At 37.5% G+C, this 16,234-nt stretch overlaps 1 protein-coding gene across 1 annotated transcript; it reads left to right on the forward strand.

Annotated features, from left to right (window-relative positions):
* The first annotated feature begins 5,574 nt into the window (after positions 1–5,574).
* LOC121792101 (vacuolar cation/proton exchanger 3-like) lies at positions 5,575–8,562 on the forward strand. The gene is made up of 11 exons (XM_042189906.1): positions 5,575–5,949; positions 6,060–6,127; positions 6,201–6,229; positions 6,457–6,653; positions 6,836–7,045; positions 7,206–7,343; positions 7,412–7,528; positions 7,603–7,656; positions 7,949–8,065; positions 8,176–8,266; positions 8,354–8,562. The coding sequence occupies exons 1-11, from the start codon at positions 5,674–5,676 to the stop codon at positions 8,395–8,397; spliced, it is 1,341 nt and encodes a 446-aa protein (XP_042045840.1). The 5' UTR covers positions 5,575–5,673; the 3' UTR covers positions 8,398–8,562.
* The last annotated feature ends 7,672 nt before the right edge of the window (positions 8,563–16,234 follow it).

Raw genomic sequence — 16,234 nt, forward strand, 5'->3', positions numbered from 1 at the left:
AACATGAATGCCACTGAAATTACTATAAAACATGTCATAATTTTTATTTTAAATTTTAATATATAAAATGAAACGTTTTTCAGTTTTAAATATAGAAAAGTTAAAAGATTTACACTTGTATCATATCATACCTTTATTTATGTTCACTTCCAAGCGCTCACACTTAGTTGGGATTCGGATCGTTCTGAATTATAAAAGCTCATTTTTGCATTTGCTGAATTTGATTTAGATGCATGGAAATTTTTAGCAAATCTGAGTTATTCTTCAACTGATGCTAAATGTCATGAAGTGAGTAAAATGACTGAGAATTTAGTTCCCGTTTAAATCATACAAAACGTTTTATCGTAACTTCTAATGTTATGAAATAACCCTAAAAAACTCTTCATTTCATAACATTAAAAATTACGCTAAAAAATTTATCCTAGGGGTTCATCTTTGATCTAGAGTCGTCCAAGTCAGGTGCTCTGTTTGTTCCATCTTTAGATCATAGTGTTTATTTATTTCACGTGTTCTTTAAAGTTCAAATGCTCTAGATCATAGTCTTCATGATTTCTAATCTAACTTGGCGCAGGTTAGGTAGAATTACTTTGTTTCCTCTTTCCAAATCAAGTAGGTAGTTCTTAACTCACCAATGTTGCGTGACAGCAGCCAAACTATTTCGAAAACATCCATGCTTAATATTCCCGCTTATGATCCATCCATATCGATTCGATCCTTACTTCCCTATACAGTCTATTGTATCTTGTTGGTTAAGATTTTGAGATATAGCTTGTTGGTTAAGAGCATCCACAACCGTGCTCTTGCCAGCGGCACGGTTGTGGGCCCGACCCCACTTTTTCTGCATGCTCTCTGGCAAGAGCACAACACCCACAGCTGTGCTCTTCCGCAAGGACGAACACAATTAATTTAAAATTCAATTAAACAATAACATTTCAATAATACTAAAATTCATTAAAAAAACCTAAATAATATTACAAATGACAAATAAAATAAAAATGACATAATTAAAATCCTAAAAAATTAAAAATTACATAATTAAAATACTAAAAATTAAAAAAACCACTACGCGTTGCAGAATTTCGCCCACATGTGTTTGATTAGGTCTTCTTGTAGTTGATTGTGGATTCGGGTATCGCGCATTGTGTGCCTGAAGTAATATGCCGGAAACCTCGGCTGAAGTAATCTGCCGGCAACAAGCGCTTTGACATGCGATAACGGCGCCTGAAGTAATCTGCCGGAAACCGCGGCTGGTCGGCAAAGTAGTCGGCAACGAGCCTTTCGTGGGCTCCCTCCCGGTCACGATGAATGTAGCGCCGATTTGATCTGGTTCGTTGAGGAGGAGGAGCGGGGGTATTCGCCGCGACATATGCTTCGTAAGCGGCACGATGTTGTTCGTAGTATTCTTGTTCTTCGCGTTCCGCTTCCGCCATAATATGGGTGAAATCCATTTGAGGTTTTGAATGAGGGATTAATGTGTTGATAGTTTGTATGAGAATTAAGAATGAGAGATGAATGGGAGATGAATTGATGTGATAAATGGATGATGAATGTGTGTATTTATAGATGATTTTGGGGAAAAAAAATCAAAAAAATTCAGAAAAAACGGGAAAAAAACGGCCATATTTTTGGGATTTGGAATTTTTTTTTTAATCATTTTATATAATTTAAAAACGATTTTTAAAATAAAAAAATAATTCAAAGGCAACGGCTATGCTGTTGCCCAATCATAAGCCGCCACGTCGCCTGCTCGCTGGCACGGCGCGAGCGCAGCGGCGGCGGTCCTCGTCCTCGCCGCTGGCACGGACAGCGGCCTTCACTCCCACCACCGTTGTGGATGCTCTAAGATTTTGAGATATAGCTTCGGATTACATGTTCGACAACACGCAGATAGGTCTAGAGAGTCTGCTTGACCAGTTCACGCATTTCTCAGCACATGCACGAACATGAATAGGTTTATTAGTTTGTGGGTCCTACCCGCCACCCTCAGACGCGTCCAGGCTCGAAAGCTTGCCAAGCCCCAAGGAAACAACCTTGAACAGGCCCACAGGGAAATTAATCCCGAAATTAATCCCAAAGTCGCGCCATCCAGGAGTCGAACTCTCAAGACCTCCAGGATGGTGCCATATCCTTGCCACCCTTCTCAACCACTTGAGCTAGGGGGCTTGGATTGAAAAAGTTATTAGTTTGTGGGTCTTACTTTTATACATTAGTTTTATTATAAAATGTGAGTAGGAATGAGTTAATGGAATATAGGGGTCCACTATCAAACTTGATAAAAGTGAAATGTGACAAATTTTTATGGTGGACGAAATTGAAAATAAGCGACAAATTTTCAGAAAGGGAGAAAAAAATATTTTAAATTTTGTACTAAAGAAATGTCTTAATTACCTTAAAATATTGAGGAATTACCAATATTAACATTTACAGGTGTAATGCTATCATCAAGTTTTGATCTCCACATATCATTTATTTTGGGATTCTTTGGAACAACGAATCTCGTCTTATCTTATCTTATTATATTAAAATTGCAAAATTGCAGTCTCACTTTAACACGACCACATATGTTATTGTGTCCAGAGAAATATTTAGACACCTGAGTACTTAGAATTAATTACATACAGCTAAATACACCTAGGAAGAGCAATTAATTTGTTATTTAATAAGAGTATACGAATAATTTGGTTGTGAAGTAGTGATGTTTGTAATATAGGAATATGCAAAACAGTGGCGGACGCAAGATTTTGATATTGGGGGTCCAAATTACTACTCCGTCTTATCTTTTTCATCCATAAAAAATAGTCTTATCTTTTCATTTTCATATGTCCACAAAAATAGTCTCATCTTATGAAATAAATATTAGATAATGAACTAGATATTAAGTTCTGTTATACTAAAAACCCATAATCTGGGTCCAAATTACTACTTCGTCTTATCTTTTCCATCCATAAAAAATAATTTCATCTTTTCATCCGTCCACCAAAATAGTCTCATCTTATGAAGTTTCATCCGTCCACCAAAATAGTCTCATCTTATGAAGTAAGTATTAGATAATGAACCACATTCCGCCAAAATATTCTCATCTTATGAAATAAGTAGATAATGCACTAGATAAGGGCAAGAGGGATTCGATCCCATTGTTCTCATGGTTCCCAGTCCACTTCCATAACCAACTGAGCAAGTGAATGAATATATAATGGATCATACTCATATATAATATACACTCGAAATGCAAATAGTTGGGGGTCCCAAGGATCCCCCATCCTATAACGTATGTCCGCCTCTGATGCAAAAGTAAAATACTACTATTAAGATAATATGTCATGCTAAAATAAATAAACAAATAAATGCAGTAGCTTTATCCTGCAGCAACGTTTTTAAACATCACCAATCTGGTTATTATATCCACAATACTTCTTATATCATTATTTTACCTTTCTGTCATTACCAGTTAATATCAAATTCTGCACATATATAGATAAGATAGTCATAACACGTAACTTTCCGCAACCGAATAAAAAAATAAGTTTCAAGTTACTGTCAAAAGATCTTGTTGTTGCTGATCCGAAGAATCACACATGCCCAATTCATGTTTGAAAATAATTGTTTTGGTAAATTTTCTAGAAAGTGATTCACACATTTTATTCTCAATATACGTACATACCGTAACATAGTAACTATGGAAGTAGTACTGTTTGCCATTATTTACATGAGTACAATTATCGTTTGGATGTTTCTCATTATTGTGGGAAATTTAATGGCTCGTTCATAATTTGGTAACCATAATGAAATAGACACTAGAAATCAATTTTTTTCATTATATATTTTCACGCTTTGAGTAGCTAAAATAAAATTTAGTTAACATCCTCTTTAAAGGTTGAGATGAGATACCCTCGATTTACGGGTCGAGTGGTTAATCGTGAAATCGTAACCGGCTGGTTTTGGAACCGTAACCGCAAAACACTCTCGCGGTTCGATTCCAGTTCGATAATTTCCAAAACCGAAACCGACAATTTCCGAACCGGAACCGAAATCGTAACCACAAAAATCTTACCTAGCTACATAGGTAAAAATCTGAAAACAAAAAAAGTAAAAGCACAATCATGCATAGCATATGGAACCACAATTAGTACTAAGTTTGTTTTTGTACGAAAATTGAACCTTCTTCCAACATAAACATATTGACTTTGTAAAAAGCTACTTAATAAATATAATCATTACTTTTTTACCAAAATTGAACCCACTAAAAAAATTATTATTTGAAAGTAACATGGAACAACCAATAAGTTAATAACGATATTGTTAGGATCATCGACTGCAACATTAGTTTGATATTGTCCGCTTTGGGTCAAGCCCGCACGGATTTGTTTTTGGGTCACTCCCAAAAGGCCTCAAACTAATTGGGGTTGGACAGGAATTATATACACCTTCCAACTTCTCACACTCATCCGACGTGGGATAGGTTTGTAACCCAACAGACATAAATTGTATGTTTAATTCGTACTATGGTGATTTACATATTGTATTAAAAAGTGTACTAAACGACTCGTACATAACCTCCTAATACACAAATTAATCCATTGAAGCATCAATATATTCAAAAAATTTTGGGTATAGGAAAATGGAGATGCACGGTTTATAATATAGGAATTCAGATCACACCAATATAAGTAATACTCCTTCTCTCTATCCCTAAAAATTTCACTAATTTTTATTTTGTCTATTCCCAAATATTTGTCACATTTCATTTATAAATACTATTTTTTGTGGTGGATCTACATTCCACTAACTAATTCCATTAATATTTTTTATAAAACTAAAATATGACTCACATTCCACTAACTGTTTAAACTCAGTTTCTATTACATTTCCTAAATCTCATGCCGAATCAAACAGTGACAAATTATTAGTGACAATGGAAGTAATAAACTAAGTTTGTGTATTGAACTCTTTAAAGAATCCAATATTAGAATTTCGAAATACTTCCTCTATCCTAAAAAATAAACAAACTTATAAGTGTCAAAGATTTTAATATGCAATTGGTAAAGGAAGAAAGAGATAGGAAAAAACAATGAAAGTAGTGTTAGCGGATCGTAGGGTCTATAATATTAGTGATGAGTAATTGGTCAAAAGCTTTTCATATTTAGATTTGGTCCAATTTCGGGAACGGCCTTAAAATGGTAAAACTATTCTATATATATATTTAGGACAGGTGGGGTATGAAAATAAAATAGATAAAATTGTGTATGCAAATTATAGGGGTATTTGATGAAAACAAAAGCGGAAAGAAAAATAGAAAGGAGAATAAACAGAAAATGAGGAGATTCACATGTAGTGTGTGAAGTGTTGTTACAATCACTTTTTCGCCTACACACGATAATGCAATGAGTGATCGGCAATAGCACATATAGAAAGAAGCACAACAAACAACCTATAAAAGGAGACCAAAATATGCAGCTTCCGCGAAACTTCCTTATCTTGTACTTTTCCGCCCACACGTGCCGCTCACACGTATCTAACTTGTAGTATATTTTAAAAAAACCACCAATTTTGTTTTTTTTCGTATTTATATGTATCTCCAACTACAAGTGTGTGTGTGTTTGTTTGCTATTATTCCAACTCGAGCAGGGCGAGATTTGCATGTGAATTTTTTATTATTATTATTTTTTTTTTAAAATGGCTTCTGCGTCGCCTTCTGCAGAGGAGTGGCTGTTGGAGAACGGCAACATTAAGGTTTTGAGCAAGGAGATGCGGAACGGCCGCACGGCCCACAATGTGTCGTCGTCGTCGCTGCGGAAGAAGTCGGACCGGGCGCTGCTCGCGGGTATTCGGGTCGGGTTTTTGAGGAGGTTTTTGGGGAATCTTCAGGAGGTTTTGCTGGGGACCAAGCTTTTCATTTTCCTCGTCGCGATCCCTTTCGCCATTGTCGCTAACTACCGCCATTTCGGCAGTGTATGAGATCGATTCATTGCTGATATTCAATTCCAATTGAGTTAATGATTTTTTGAAAATATTAATTAACTAAGATTATTTTTTGCATTGCTGCATTTGAATGTGTACAGCCGTGGGTGTTCGCTCTCAGCTGCCTGGGACTCATTCCTCTTGCAGAGCGTGTTACCTTTTTAACAGAGTAAGAATAATTTATACTTACTACGCTATATTTTACTACCAGCATTGATTTATTTTATTGCATGATTGTGCAGGCAGATTGCTCTCTTCACCGGACCAACAGGTAATAATAGTACTACTCCCTATCATTTTCAGAAATCGAAATGTAAATGTGTGTGGTCGGAATTAATTAGCTAGTAGAAATCTATGAAATAAATATGGATGGGTGACAGACAATTGAGGGATATGTTTGTGGAATAATCATATTCGGTGAGAAATGGCAAAATCCTCAACAAATGACTTACTATATAGTAGTATGTGTTTATTTCTTTGATTTAATTTGGGTTGCAGTTGGGGGGCTTCTAAATGCGACATGTGGAAATGTGACGGAGCTTGTGATTGCCATATTTGCTCTGATTCAAAACAAAGTAGCTGTGGTGAAATACTCCCTTTTGGGTTCAGTTCTCTCTAATCTCCTCTTAGTTCTTGGCTCCTCTATTTTCTGTGGTGGCATTGCAAACATATCCAAGGAGCAAAAGTTTGAACGGGTAACCACCTCTAATTTTCGCAAATTTGTTCATATTCATTAATAATTTAATATTATAATGCACGTGCTAATTCGAGTATATATATATATATATATATATATATATATATATAGTAGTTCTGAAATAGTAAAATACAGGAGTATATAATTTGATGCCAAATGATTTTAACTTTGTGGCGACAGAAACAAGCGGATGTGAACTCGCTGCTTTTGTTGTTGGGATTAATCTGCCATGTGCTGCCTTTAATGTTCAAATTTACCGGAAAATCCGATCCGGAACTAACGGCGTTGGCCACGCTGGCGTTATCACGTGCCAGCAGCATAATCATGCTCATAGCCTACTTTGGTTATCTCATTTTCCAGCTTTTCACCCATCGTCAGTTATTTCAACAAGTGAGACTCACACTCTCATATTTTATTTATTTTAATTTTAAATTTAAATTTAAATTTAAATTTAAATTTAAATTTAAATATTCCATTTTTTAGTTACTTAGGACCAATCTCAAATCAAATTTTGACTAGTGATTTTTATATTTTAATTGGTATTTATTAGGAGGAAGGTGCGGCGGAATCAAATGAGGTTGAATCGGATGAGATGCCGGTGATTGGGATATATAGTGCCTTGATTTGGTTAGTTTTGATGACTGGGATTGTCGCGCTGCTGTCGGAATACGTCGTCGCCACCATTGAAGTTAGTACATATATACATTTTTTTTGGATTTTAACGGAATTAGTGTAATATCGATGAATTTGTTGCAGGCGGCGTCGGATTCATGGGGATTGTCTGTGGGCTTCATTAGTGTGATTTTACTACCGATCGTTGGGAATGCAGTAGAACACGCGGGGGCCATCATTTTTGCATTTAGGAACAAATTAGTGAGTTCTCTTGTAACTTCAAAATAAATGAGTTATCTATCTTATCAAATAATTTACGTATTTCTATGTCACAGGATATAACTTTAGGGGTGGCTCTTGGTTCAGCAACTCAAATTGCCATGTTTGTGGTAAGCTTATCGACTCTCACAGTTCTTAAAATGATATTTTTTTATTAGTTAAATTCACTTTAAATTCTAAACTATGCCCATTTATTTATTCAACTAAATCTCAAATTATCGACTTTGTATAAAAAATATATTGCGTCCATATTTCAGCCCTCCAAATTTTGATGTGACACGCTGAATGACATTGTGTAATTTTTATTAGTATTATTTTTATATATTTATGCTAATTTATTATTTTAAGTTCAATTAAATATTTCTTATAAGTCGATTCATTTATACATGATTTTTTTATCAGGTTCCTTTGACTGTGATAATTTCATGGATAATTGGCGTGAAAATGGATCTTGATTTAAGCCTAATTGAAACAACTTCTCTTGGGCTGTCGATACTCATAACATCGTTGGCATTACAGGTAAAATATTAAAGTCGACTTTTTAAAATTTTCAAGACTACTTTTTGACATAATAAATAAAACATAACTTTAATTTTAGATAGTGCTAAAGTGTCATGACATTTGGACAGGATGGAACCTCTCATTACATGAAGGGGCTGGTACTTTTGTTGTGCTACTTTGTTATTGGAGCATGCTTTTTTGTATCTTGGGCTCCACTAAGTAAGAATTAATCTTACATTAAATTATTAAATTGCACGCCAAATTCGTATTGTTTATTCGTTAACAAGCCTTGATTTTCTTTTGCAGACACTACCAACTTAGGATTTAACTCAGAAATGGTGAGGCTTTGAATAAGAAAATATGTTATTACTATATACAATCGTTTATATGATAAAATGGTGGTAGGAATGTTTTTATATGCTCTACTTTTTTAAATACTGTCTTTGAAGCTGAGGTGAGTTGTAAATGCCAATATGCCGTGCCAATGAATAATCTATTTCCTTTTTATATTCTAATATTTTATTTGCATAAATTTATAATTATAAATATTTTGGTGATATTTCCTTACATTACAAGAGTGTGCGCAATAAATATGGTTATAAATTTACAATGGTACACAACTTATATTGATACCACTAAAAAGAAAAAGGGTGAAGTAAATATTATTCTGCTTACTTCTGTAGTTTTCGTACTTTAAAATTTTTCTACATTTACTCTCTAAAAGAGAAAAAGGGGAAAGTAATTATTTTACTTTAATTATATATTTTTTCGCGCTTTTACTCTCTAAAAAGAAAAAGGAGAAAGTAATTATTTTGCTTTAATTATATATTTTTTCGCGCTTTACAAATTTCCTACATTTAACTATCTAAATTTATATTCTGGAATACAACTAATATCAATACTCGTGCGTTATATTGAAATTTAATCACACATGTTAAGTTTCAACCCTCCGAAAAATTACAAAGTAATACAAATACATCTATAGATCTAACTATACAATCAAATCTACAAGCTCCTAATCATGATGAATCAAACCTGAAACACTTAGCACATAGGTTAGAAGCGTTCAAAATCAAACACATAGTAAAATATTGAACGAGAACAATAAAGAAATAATAGGAAACTTCAAGATACCAAATAGGCTTAAGTTGCACCAGGTACAATTGCACATGTCTATTTTATCCGACCCCAAATCCCTTAGGTCACAATTCGATTTGCGCCCAATGAGAAAATATAGCAGACAACAGATCCGCTTCACCGTATCCACTATACCCTAAATCAGCAACCAACTTGTTGAAGATACACACAAGAGTTTAAGCCACCGCCAAACACCACTCTTCAGCTTCTCCAACACCGGAAGAAACCACCATGCACTGTCAAGTACATCAGACCAAAACTAACAGTTTCTCCACACACACACTCACTCACAAACACAGTGTATACACGCAAGGTGAGAGAGGAAGCAGAACTCTCAAGCTCATAGCACAGAGAGATCACTAGAGAAGAAAAAGAGAGAAAACCCTATAATCATCACTCAGAGAATCAGAGAGAGGAGAAAAGGCAACACGCTAAGTGAGGCAAAGAGGCGGTGTGGGAGTATATAAATGACACAGTGTTAAGGACTTAAATCCTTAACGTCGATTTCCACACAAAATCAAGAAACGAGATGTCGTCGTTGTCGAGCGCCCAACGTTGGGTCGTGACTTGGAAGGCAAAAAGGGGCGGTTGAGCGCGAGATCAGCCTCGTCGGCAACCTTAGGAGATGTTTCTTGTTTGCTACTCAATTGAGCCAAAAGAATGATAATTTCATATATTGATTGAATGAATAAAGTGATAACAATAACTCCTATTTATAATGCTACTGACTTAATGAACAAGAAAACAAAGATATAGAAAAAGATATGCAAATCCCTAATATATCTAAACTAAATAATAATAGTATAAGACTCGTATCAACTCCCCCACGGTTAAAATCCACCTTGTCCTCAAGGTGGGAACCACGAACCAAGGACGAGAGTTGAAAGCAAAAGCTTTAGCTAGACGTCTCCTCCTGGATCAAACACATATCGAACAGCTGAATGTCTCCCTTTATCACCTCCAAGAATGCTCAAATATGGCGTGTCATTGCACGGAGGGATGAATCGTGTATCGACGTCGAGTGATGTCGAACGATGAACAATACTTGGGACATTGCCATCAAAGAAATCCACGTAGAAATAGGCAGTTATCCTTACACCAGTGCAAACACTTCCTCTCTTAAACCAACAATTCGTAAGTATTATCAGTTTTCTCTTCGGCTAAATTCTCATCTTGAATGTTCTCCTCAAATTCATCCCCATCATCCGCATAACATATAATGCGTTGTTTACACACATGTCCCCTCACCCATTTCTCGGGACAGTGCCAGCAGAGACCCAACCTGGATCGTTCTGACTTCTCCGCTTGGGAGACCCGTATTAGCGGCAGGCGTGGCTGCTCTGGAGTTTGACTGGTCACACGCGCGGGCTGACTGTACAGGTCCCGCGTTGGCTTTTCGGTGAAGTAGCGGGGCTGGTGGGAGGCGGGCTGGACTCGCGCTCTTACCTCCTCCCAAGGGCGAGGTCGGTCCCAGCACGTCTCCGAGCGTCGGGCCCGGTCAACGGTCGGGTAGCCGCGGTCCTGCTGTTGCGCTGGTGGGTCCCAGCACGTTGGGCGGTGCCGCTGCGTTGCGGTTGTCGGGTAGCGATCAAACCCTAATTGGGTCTGATGATCTCCGCGATCAGATAGGTGGCCACCCCCCTCGACGTAGCCACCGCGGTGTCGGGGCCAAGCGTCTTGCGCGCGATCGTGGCACCCGATGGCCTGGTATCTCGGCCGTGGGCGACGATCAGGTGGATCCAAGTGGTGTGACACGTAGGGTGATTCTGGATCAGGCCACGACGGGGGGCGAAGTACTTCCACCTGGCTGGTCGGAGGGTCCCAACTGGTTACACGGCGAGGTTGGGCCGGCTGGTAGAGACGGAATGGCTGTGTGGCCTGAGGGAAGTCGTATTGACGACGACGATAGCCGGCGTAGTCGTATGACATGTTGACGGACTGAATTGTGGTTGCGGTAGAAATGGTGGTGATTTATTTGGGGATATGGATGAACGCAGACGGAGGATGCTGAGCTCTGGATGAAAGCACCAGTTGTTAAGGACTTAAATCCTTAACGTCGATTTCCACACAAAATCAAGAAACGAGATGTCGTCGTTGTCGAGCGCCCAACGTTGGGTCGTGACTTGGACGGCAAAAAGGGGCTGAGCGCGAGAGAGATTCTCGTCGGGAGCGATAGAGAAATAGAATTTTGTGATTCAAGCCAAGTTGGGCGAAATAGTGATTTCATTAATTGGTTGAATGAATAAAGTGATAACAATAACTCCTATTTATAATGCTACTGACTTAATGAACAAGAAAACAAAGATATAGAAAAAGATATGCAAATCCCTAATATATCTAAACTAAATAATAATAGTATAAGACTCGTATCACACAGCCTCAACTCACCACAAGAGTGTGCCATGTGGTAGGGTTACATGACGGTTTGGGCTACCGAGACCTAGGTTGGTTACATGAGAAGCAAACCGGGACAACATTTAAGGGCCACTACATTACAACATACATATAAAAAGTTTGTTAACTAATTTTTAGAATTGTTAAATCAAGACAAATAGAGTCTAAATTCGGTGGTTATTAGTCATGGAGACCAAACTGTCAGGGGCGGATCCATGTGATAGAGAGGGAGGGCTTAAGCCCTCAATGAATATTTTTTTAACACTATTTTCTTTTATAAAATTTTGAAATATATCTAAATTTAGTGTGCATTATTCTGTAAAAGCCCTTACAAATAATTTAAAACACCTAAAAATATACTTCCTCCGTCTCTCATATTTCGTCACCATTTGACCCGGCACGAGTTTTAAGAAATGTAATAGAAAGTGAGTTGAAAAAGTTAGTAGCGTATGAGTCCTACTTTTATATATTAGTTTTATAATAAAATGTGAGTATGAATGAGTTAGTGGAATGTATGGTCCACTACAAAAAATGGTAAAAGTGAAAGGTGACAAATTTCTTGGAATGAACGAAAAAGAAAATAAGTGACAAATTTTCAGGGACGGAAGGAGTACTTTAAAACAAATTTTATAAATTTCAGCCCCTATCAATATTTTTTTCTGCGTCCGCCCCTGCAAATTGTTACACCAAATATATGAAATGAAGGATGGACCATCAGTCCATCACAAAATGTATGTAAAATGATGCACTGTATATTCGTTACCTTTGATAGTCAATGGGTAGATAGATGCCCCTTCCCGTGCCTCAATTTATACATTTCATTTTTTACATCATCGTTTCCTAATTTCTTACATTCTCACACCTCTTCTCTTACATCTATCTACCCATACATTTATTTCAACAATTTTGATTTTAACTATTAATTTTTTTTAATTATCAATCAATTTATATAATTAAAATAAAAACACTGTAAATAATAAAATGTATTTAGTAAAAAAAATTACATTTATAAAAAAGATGAATTTTAATGCTATAATATGTTAATTCGATCGCCATTGTCATATTAATAATATTAGTACCGTAGATATCGTCATTGTTCAGATCCATTTGGATAGATTTATAATTTTTATGGTAAATAATTTTATTTAAGTGAATCAAAGAATAAATGAAATGAATGGGAAAATGTGATTTTACTTATAAAGTTTGAGAGCATCCACAACGGAGAGCACGCGCTCGTCCGTCCGTCCGTGCCAGCGGCGCGGCACCGCTGTCCGCCGCTGCGCTCTTGCCGCTGGCACGGCGCTGCTCGATGCATCGAGCACGTCCGTGCCAGCGAGCAGCGTACGTGGCAGCGTGTGATTGGCCAACGGTATATCCGTTGGAAAATCATTTTTTTAAAAACAAAATAAAAAATAATACCAAAAATAAAAAAAATATTTTCCCAATCCCAAAAAATGACCGTTTTTTTGCCCATTTTTCTGTATTTTTTTTTTCCAAAATCATCTATAAATACACACATTAATCATCCATTTTTCACATCAAATCATCTCTCTTTCATCTCTCATTCATATTTTTCATACAACTTATCTACACCTTCATCTCTCACTCAAAACCTCAAATAGATTTCACCCATCTCATTGCGGAAGCGGAGCGCGAAGAACAAGAATACTATGAACAACATCGTGCTGCTTATGAAGCATATGTCGCACCGAATACCCCCGTCCCTCCTCCTCAACCAACTAGACAACTCTCGGCTACATCCATCGTGACCGGGAGGGAGTCCACGAAAGGCTCGTTGCCGACCCGTCGCGGTTTCCGGAAGATTACTTTAGGCGCCGTTTTTGCATGTCAAAGCGCTTATTTATGCGTATTGTCAACACATTGTCTGCCCGTGTTGAATTCTTCCAAACAGGTCCAGATGCAGCCGGTCGACAAAGTCTCTCGGCGTTGCAGAAGTGTACGTGTGTCATCCGACAACTCGCTACTGGGCAAATGGCCGACCTCTTCGACGAGTATTTGCATGTCGGTGAGTCCACTGGAATCATTTGTCTTAAAAATTTTTGCGAGAGCGTTTGTACAGCTTTCGGTGATGAATTCCTTCGGGCACCAACCACCGATGATTGTCAACGGTTGTTTCGTCTTCACAAATCAGTCCATGGCTTTCCCGGTATGCTTGGCAGCATTGACTGCATGCATTGGAGGTGGAAGAATTGCCCGGCTGCTTGGAGGGGGCAACACTTAAGCAGCCACAAAGGCGACGGCCCAACACTTATCCTTGAAGCGGTCGCCGACTACCACCTATGGATTTGGCATGCATATTTCGGTGTTGTCGGATCCAACAACGACTTGAACGTGCTCTATTATTCACCCCTCTTCAATGATGTGTTGAATGGTGTAGCACCGGCGATCGACTTCACCGTCAACGGAAATGTATACCACATGGGTTACTATCTCGCCGATGGTATTTACCCAAGGTGGTCGACTTTCGTGAAGACGCTCAGCAACCCGCAAGACTCGAGACATGTTCTTTTTGCGCAGCGTCAAGAGTCCGCGCGGATAGACGTCGAAAGAGCCTTTGGGGTCCTTCAAGCCCGATTCAACATTGTGAAGGCCCCGTCTCGGCTGTGGTACGTGAAAAATATCGCCGACATCATGTACACGTGTATTATCTTACACAACTTGATTATAGCCGATGAAGGACCGAGGGTGGCTAGCTTTTACGACGAGGATGAAGCCGGAAGCTCAAGCGCGAGGTCTCCCCCACGCCGAGGTGTGCATACGACGGTAGTGAGAGAATCGAAACACGGCACACAATGCGCGATACCTGAACCCACGTTGAGCTACAAGAAGACCTAATCAAACACATGTGGGCGAAATTCGGCCACGAGTAGTGGGTTTTTTAATTTTATGAATTTAATTATGTAATTTTTAATTTTTAGGAGTTTAATTATGTAATTTTTAATTTTTAGGATTTTAATTATGTAATTTTTATTTTTAAGATTTTAATTATGTAATTTTAAAATTTTAATGTATTTTGTAATATTATTCGGGGTATGTTTAATGTATTTTAATTTTGTGGAAATGTTTTTATTTAAATTGAATAATGAAATGGTGAGACCATTGTGCTCGTCCTTGCGGAAGAGCACGGCTGTGGATGTTGTGCTCTTGCCTAGGAGCAGGCAGAAAAAGTGGGGTCGGGCCCATAACCGTGCTCGTTGGCAAGAGCAAGGTTGTGGATGCTCTGAAATCAAACCCTACCCCGGTGCCCCACCCATCTCCCCTCTAGTAACGCAGGGTGCCGGATACCGCACCCCTCAGAGCGGTCCAACACCCTCCCTTACTCATATAGTCGTCGTATCACCCATGCTCCAAAGCATTGTCACAAATACCCCACATAACAAAATTATGGTTCGGGCACTCATATATTGTACAATTGCTCTTTGATAATGGGCCTAAAGAGTTGGGCCTTTAAGTGGGTCTCGTGGACTGGTACAGTTTTATATGAATATCTACTTTAATATTAGTAGTAAATTCGATAATGATTTGTGAGTACTCCATGTTAGTAGAAACAACCAAGTATTACTCTCTCCCTGGTACACTACTGAACTCATTTTGCCATTTTGATATGTTCCATAGTAGTGTAATTATTTTCTTTTTTAATAAACACATTTCTATTGGTGTCGAAACGGGTACCCGCGAATACCCAAACCCGATTTTGCGGGTACCCGTACCCAAAAACTTTAGTATTATAGTTATACGTGTATCCCAAACCTGCAGTTACGGGTACCCAAACCCGCATGCATAATATGAATTGTGTATTATATTATTCAATGGTATTATGCTTTTAGTTTTCGCTTATCATCAATGCTAGTCATCTAATACAATAATTTTATGTACATGTTTGTAATTGTAGAATGGATTTTGGGATTGTTGCTAGTTGCTACATTATGATTTTAGATTTGTATTTTTTTTTACTTTGTTGTATTTGCATGATTTCAAACTATTAACTATGCACAAATATGGTGATTTCTCATCTCTTAAATATAATATGACTACGTATGAAATATAATGCAAATCCAAACTTCAAATAAACAAATATGATAGAAACATCAACCATGTCTAAACTTAAATCACCATTCAAAAGTTTAATATAAACTAATTATATATAAACTTGAAACTAATAAACTAAAATAAAATATTTTAAAACCCTAACCCTAAAAATAACGGGTATTATCGGGTTTAACGGGTATACCCGCTCGGGTAGCGGGTATACCCATACCCGCAAAAATTTAAAACAAACTACCCAATCACGTCCCGTTTCCCTTTGTCGTCGGGTAGCGGGTTGGATTGAGGGTTTCCCATACCCGCTACCCATTTCGACACCCCTACACATTTCTTCTCACTTTATTCTCTTTATTTTTTCCTATCTCCTACTTTGAAGGAGTACTATCTTTTTATTTAATACATTATGCAATTTTTTCTTAATCTCCGTGTCGAAAAGTAATGCTTCCAGTACTGAGGGAGTACTATTTTGTTTAAATGAATGGACACAACAATAACGAAAAAGAATAATTTAATCCTCCTGACTATTCAGCAATGCCAATAAAATTAAAGAATTCATTTACATGAACTCGAATTTGCATGAGAAAGAGATTG

This window comes from Salvia splendens, chromosome 2, assembly GCF_004379255.2.
Source record: "Salvia splendens isolate huo1 chromosome 2, SspV2, whole genome shotgun sequence".
Lineage (NCBI taxonomy): Eukaryota > Viridiplantae > Streptophyta > Magnoliopsida > Lamiales > Lamiaceae > Salvia > Salvia splendens.